The sequence below is a fragment of the Mastomys coucha genome, unplaced genomic scaffold, assembly GCF_008632895.1.
Source record: "Mastomys coucha isolate ucsf_1 unplaced genomic scaffold, UCSF_Mcou_1 pScaffold11, whole genome shotgun sequence".
NCBI lineage: Eukaryota > Metazoa > Chordata > Mammalia > Rodentia > Muridae > Mastomys > Mastomys coucha.
Window position 1 is genome coordinate 10290216 of NW_022196893.1, and position 6960 is coordinate 10297175.

Consider the following 6960-nt stretch of genomic DNA (forward strand, 5'->3'; position numbering starts at 1 on the left):
TGCTCCTTGAGGCAGGACCCACACTTTATCTATTAGTATGTAGCATCTAAGAACTAGCCAGTAAATGACTGAATGGGAAATCAAAAACCTTTAGTAGCAAATACTTTACTTTTTGGATTTTCATATTAGTTAATACAATAAAAAAGATCACCTGTAGCAATTATATATTAGTATTTTAATTTTTAAATAGTCTTGTATTTTGAAAACTAGATTTTATTTTTGACAATCACACACACTCAAAACCAATGTTCTTTCACAAATTCTATGATGTCTCAGCTCTAGATTTTATATTTATATTAGCTCTAAAATAAAAAAAAAACTTTGAATTCTCTACTCAAAACATAAAAACATACCTTTTTTTGGATAGTGTTATATAGCCCAGGCCAGTTTTGAACTTACTATGTAGCTAAAGCTACCTAGGCATCCCAAATATTGAGATTACAAGTGTACACCATCATGCCCAATTATCATAATACATTTTTTTTTTGGTTTTTTTTTTTTTTTTTTTTTTTTTTTTTTGAGACAGGGTTTCTCTATATAGCCCTGGCTGTCCTGGAACTCACTCTGTAGACCAGGCTGGCCTTGAACTCAGAAATCCACCTGCCTCTGCCTCCCAAGTGCTGGGATTAAAGGCGTGTGCCACCACCGCCCGGCAATACATTTTTAAAAAGTCACTTCAACTTGACAAGTCAAATGATTTAAAAGTTGTCTTAACGCGTCTATTATTGTAAAGATGCATGTGAAGGCTGCCAGGGTGAATATACACACTAAGCATTCCCTCACACCTCTCTCTCTTGGGGAAGAGCATCCAGTCCCCTAGCCAGCACCATAGTCACTGGTGCTATGTCCCAAGAAATGTTGGATGAGAAGTCTGGGGTTGGGGGTGGGCACTGATACATCTCTAAGCTCCTCTGAATTTCTGTGTGCTCAATGGGTCACTTTGGTAGGCAGAAGGAAGGGCATTGGGTACCCCTTCCCCAATACCTGACAGGCACATTTATGCATATGTCTATCAAGTAATTCAAGAATATGTATGCATATTTCTGAATCAACATGCAGTATATATATAGTTGGTTACATATCAGGAAGGAACTTTTAAGATAAATATAAGCTTTACATCTCTGTTGCTGACTTTCTTTTAATAACACATGGGAAAAAAAACAAACTCTTATTTCAAGATGTAAATTCAAGGCTGCTTCCCACTTCTCCAGCCCCTAATAAGCAGCAAGAAGCAGTCTGTACCAATTCCCCACCTACTCCTTGGCATCCCCGATCCCTCCAGCGGTTATTGCGAAGGTGGCTTCATTTTCAGGCATCTCGGGGCTACAGAATACAAGGGAACAGAAGTTTATAAAAAGCTCTGTTTCTATAAATACTGTGCACATGTCACATTCATCACGTTCCCATCAGTCTGAGTCTCCAGAGACACTGCAGTGCTGGTACAGCTAAATGTGGCCTACAGAACTTACCTAGCAGAGTTACCAACCCTCGCAAACATTTGTTAAACAACTTCTATATATAAGGTTTTGAATGTCAAGAAAAATTACTCCCAAACTTGGAAACAGGCAAATCGGGATAAACTGGGTGTTTTTTCAGGGTAGTTTGAGGCCTGTGGAACAGGTCCTGTGGGGGGCTGGTCTGACTCCTTGGGGGTGCATCTTTCTTCAGGCTTTGCTAACAAAGGGAAAGCTGAAAGGGAATTTGAAATAAAGCAGGAACGTCCTGAGCTCTTACAGGGGAAAGCTGGTTGTCTAGCATGCCCTTCAGCCTCCTGGTTCTTGTTCTGTGAGGGCTCTATGCATTCTGTGATGTCATTAACTGTAAGTAATGCAGTTAACTGCAGTTCTCTCTGGTTAGAGAAACAGAAATTGTGAAGGTGGAATAAATACCATTAGTACTGAACTATGGAGATTGACTAATTTTTGATTGGTTGATTCATTTCTTCATTCCCTATTTGACTAAACATGTTTGTCTAAACATACTTTAAGTTTTCTTTTGATTTAGTTAAAAAACCTTATTAGTTTTCATTAAATTGGCGACTTTAAGATCTTTAATGTGGGCTGGTGAGATGGCTCAGCAGTAGAGGCACTTATTGATAAATAAGAGCATTTACTGATAAGGTGATAAGGGGTCACCTGAGTGACCCACACTAAATCAATGTGTTAAGGTAAAAGGCAAGTGTTGTGGAGAAAGAAAACTGGAGCTGAGGAAGGAGGGTGAGCTGTGTGGTACTGGGTAGTCAGCTGGGAGGCAGGTAACTTTTTGCTCTCTGACTGTAGTGCTGGGAACTGACCTCAGAGTCTTGGACATGATAGACAAGTGCTCTCCACCTGGCTACACTCACAGCTCTTTTGCTGTTTTAACTTTTTTTTTTTTTTTTTTTGAGACAGGGTCTCTCTATGTATTCCTGGCTGTCTTGGTACTCTCTATGTAGTTCAGGCTGGCCTCCAACCTCTGCCTCCGGAGTGCTAGGATTAATTACTTTTTTTTAAAAGTAGGATCTCACTATGTAGCTCAGGCTGGCACTGAACTCCTCACCCTCTTGCCTCCCCAGCTGAGAAGGTAACAGTTGTGCATGTGTGTGTGTGTGTGTGTGTGTGTGTGTGTGTGTACAGGCATGCTTGCTAGTTATGTGTATAATATGTGGAAGCTACAAGATGACATCAGATAACTATGTGGGGAGGGTTATTCCAGGCAGAGGAAACACATGGGCAGAGACTCTTACGGCAAGAGCCTGCCCAGCAGTGCCTTTGCTGGAGGATCACAAGTTTAAGAGCTGCCTGGGCTACATAACATCTTGCTTCAAAAGCAGGGAATGGGATGGGTAGGAAAGATCAGTTGGTAGGCTGTGTGCCTTGTGTCTCTTGAAGCCCTGGCTTTAATCCTCAGCCTTTCATGAAACCAGGTGTGGTGGTGCATGTCTGCAATTTCAGTACTCAGGAGGTGGACGGAAGAAAATCAGAAACTCAAGGTTATCCTTGAGAGTTTGAGGGCAGCCTGAGCTATATGAAACCCTGTCTCAAAACCAACATTGTATGTGGTGGAAGCACAGAGGGCAAGGGCCACATAGCCTTTACCTGACCATCTTTCTTACCTTCTTCAAGCCTTTGGTCAAATGTGACCTTCTCCAGCATGGGGAGATGACTCAGTGGGTAAGGTGCTTGCTACATAGGTATGAGGACCTAAGTTTGGAGGAGCCGCAGTATACTCACATAAGAGAATCAAGGAATGGGTATAAGGTCATTCGTGGGGCTGGAGAGCTGGCTCAGAGATTCAGAGCACTTGCAGAGAAGCAGGGTTCAGTTCACAACATTGTGAACACCCACATAGCTGCTCACAACTGTTTCTGAGGGCTAATGCCCTCTTTGGCATCCATAGTACGAGGGATGTATATGCACATACATACTCAGGCAAACAATCATACACATACAATAAAAATAAACAAAAAGGTAAAAGGCCATTCATGGAATGCTTTGTAAATGGTTGCTTGGGTTTGGTTCTAAGCTATGAGAAGCCTGGTGAGTCCTCTGGCAGAGCAGCCAGTGCTCTTGAATGCTGAGCTATCTCTCCAGCTCCAGTTTTGATACCTTAAGTTCTGATCTAGTTTTGTTGGTTTGATATAAGATGTACATCTTTGTTTATTTGCAACAGGGTCTCACTCTTTAGCCCAGGCTCATCTGGAATTCACTATGTAGCCTTGGCTGGCCTCACATTAGCAGCAATCCTCCTGGTCAGGCTCTAAGTGCTGAAAGTACAGGTCATAGGAGCCTGCTATAGCTGTCTCGTGAGGCAGATGCTCACAGCCAACTATTGAACTGATCACGGGGTCCTCAATGGAAGAGTTAGAGAAAGGATTCAAGGAGCTGAAGGGCTTTGCAACCCTATAGGAAGAACAATGATATCAACCAACCAGAGCTCCCAGGGTCTAAACCAGCAACCAAAGAGTACACAGGGAGGGACCCATGGCTCCAGCTGTATATGCAGCAGAGAGGATGGCTTTGTTGGGCATCTATGGGAGAAGAGGCCCTTGGTTCCATGATGGCTAGATGCCCCAATGTAGGGGAATGTGAGGGCAGGGAGGTGGGGAGTGGGTGGGTGGGTAGGGGCACACCCTTATAGAAGCAGGAGGAAAGGGGATGGGATAGGGAGTTTCTGGGGGGCGGGAACTGGGAAAGAGGATAACATTTGAAATGTAAATAAATAATAAATCAAAAAAATTAAAAAGAAAAAAACAGACATACCAAAAAAAGAAAAAAAAAAAAAAAAAAAAAAAAAAAAAAAAAAAAAAGAAAAGAAAGTACCGTCATGAGCCACCACATCTAACTTGAATCAAGTTTATGGAAACTCGACATGACTAACCTTGTTGACAATTTAACTATTGAATTTGAAGGCTGAAACAACCTCTTAGATCAATGAGAATGGTAGGGATTGTTTATCGTAAAGAACTGCAGGAGGCCTGGATGAGACATACAAATGACTGAACAGGTACTTATGTTCATTTGTTAATTTAGTGATTACTTATGGCCTACCATGTGTCAAGTCTCAGCTTATTGCTGGAGATTAACTAGTCCTTGTTGTGAGCAAACAGTCAATTATAAGTGAGAATGAACAAAATATTCGGACGTAGCTTGTTGTGGTGTACAGGCCTTTAATGCTATTACTAGGAGGCAAAAATCAGGTGTATCTCTGTGAGTTTGAGGCCAGCTTGGTCTATATAGCCAGCTCCAGGATAGCTAAGGAATATATAGCAAACTTGTCTTAAAAAAAACAAAGTGCTGGGGGAGGGGAGTATTTGGGTGGGGCTAAAAAGATGACTTAGTGTTTAAGAGCACTTTTCCAGACGATAGGGGTTGGTGTATGTATGTTTTTGCATGAAGGCGTACATATTCATGTATGCATATGTGGACACAAAAAGAGGATGCTGTATGTCTTCTTTATTGCCGCATTTATTTATTTAGGTTTTTTCAAGACAAGATTTATTTGTGTAATCCTGGTTTGTCCTGGAACTCTCTCTGTAGAAAAAACTGGCCTTGAACTCACAAAGATCCACTTGCCTCTATCTCTGGAGTTCTGGGATTAAAAGCATGCACCACCACTGCCGAGCTTCCATCTTATTTTTGAGACAGTCTCTCATGGAACGTGTTTCAGGTCTCAGGCCCTCCATATGTCTAGAAATGAACTCAAGCTGGACTTACAGAAGGATTTCTAGAGGTCAGATAGAAGCCAGCATTCCCCAGGAACTTATGAAACTGGTAGAGCTCCCCAAAGGAACCCCTCTCCCAGTGACTCATCTTACTATAATCCTCATTTTTCTACCCACTGCTCTCTTGCACTCTCTCGCCCTAACTGCATGCTCTCCTGGCCGGGCTCTCTCACTGCCTTCACCTGTTCTCATGCTCTACTGCTTCCCTCACCCTGGCCATCTGCAGTCTGCTTCTTTTTTCTCTGTCCTGGACACTTCCAGATACCTTGATATCTTCCTTCTCTTACCACAGTAAAAACCTTCCCCACAGAACCAGCAGTAATGACACACAATTTTAATGCAGAAGCAGGCAGATTTCTGAGTTTAAAAGCCAGCCTGATCTAAAGAATGAGTTTCAGGATGGTCAGGACTACACAGAGAAATCCAATATCAATCAATCAATAAATAATCAAACAACAAAAAAGAAACAAAACAAACAAACAAACAAAACTAAAAACTGGCCCCCACCAATGAAGGGGGCATGTCAGCAGTATGTTTACTGTACCCCACCACATGCGAAAAGTACTGTGGGAGACTGAACTGTAAAGATTAAGCAAACCTTCCCTGAGAAAGTGTGGTATTTGTTTTGTTTTGTTTTGTTTGAGACAGGGTTTCTCTGTGTAGCCCTGGCTGTCCTGGAACTCACTCTGTAGATCAGGCTGGCCTCGAACTCAGAAATCTGCCTGCCTCTGCCTCCCAAGTGCTGGGATTAAAGGCATGCGCCACCACCACCTGGCTGAGAAAGTGTTATTTAATTAGTTAAATTAATTTTACTTTCTTCAGTGGGGATGGGACCCAGAGCATGGCCTAAGCTAGCAAGCACAGTGCCACTGAGCTATATATCTCCAGTCCCTGTTTTAGGGAACTTTTTGGAGGCAGGGTTTCACTCTGTAGCCCAGGCTGGGTTGGAACTTACTGCATAGCCCAGGTTGGTCTCCTGCAACAATTCTCTCTGCCTTATCACCCATTCCTAAGTACTGGGTTTACACCCACTCCCAGATCCCACTTATTTATTAATTTCTTTGGGGATACTGTCTTACTATGAAGACCACTCTGGCCTATAATTTACAATCTTTTGATTTAGCCTCCTGAGCTGGGATTATAGATGTGTGCCACAATACCTCATTTATGAAAGTAATGTCTAAACTGACATCTAAAAAATGGTGTTAACCTGGACAAAAAGGAAAGAAGAACATGTGCTCATATTGTGTACTTCCTTAGAACCTAACATCCCACAACCAAAGGAGGTGTGCTGTCATTGCTGGCTTTATTACATGCTGTGGAATGTCAGAGACTGATAACTGTGACTACAGAACCCCACGTCCAGAGTGCAAGGAGGAAATTCAAGCAAATAGTCTCTTCCAGGGAGTAAGTATAGTCTCTTGGGATAGCAATTCTGCTTAAAGGCACATGCACGGGATCTGAAGAAGAACAAAGAAATATATACCTGTCATAAATCTTGGCAATCCTCAGTTCTCCTCTTCCCTTGCGCAAGCTTATTCTTGTTGTTGAAGCATGAGCCAGAATGTGTCCACCAATGGGTTTTTTGGGATCAGCCTGAAAGCTGAATCAATAAAATACTTCTTCAGGTTTCATTTGGATATATAGTGGTACATTCAAGGAAGAGGCAAATGGGATGGCAGGATGGTGTGGGAGTATACTTACTCTCTCTCTCTCTCTCTCTCCCTCTCTCTCTCTCTCTCCCTCTCTCTCTCTCT

At 42.4% G+C, this 6960-nt stretch overlaps 1 protein-coding gene across 2 annotated transcripts in view; it reads right to left on the reverse strand.

Moving 5' to 3' along the window:
• Positions 1-1118: 1118 nt before the first annotated feature.
• The window catches only part of Dmc1 (DNA meiotic recombinase 1), a 44231-nt gene continuing 38389 nt past the window's right edge, over positions 1119-6960 (reverse strand). For both annotated transcript variants that reach the window (XM_031358109.1, XM_031358111.1), the window contains exons 13-14: positions 6690-6806; positions 1119-1323 (exon numbers count right to left, since the gene is read on the reverse strand). In XM_031358109.1, the coding sequence (XP_031213969.1) occupies positions 1254-1323; positions 6690-6806 (187 nt within the window). In that variant the 3' untranslated portion in view covers positions 1119-1253. The remainder of the gene's footprint in view (positions 1324-6689; positions 6807-6960) is intronic.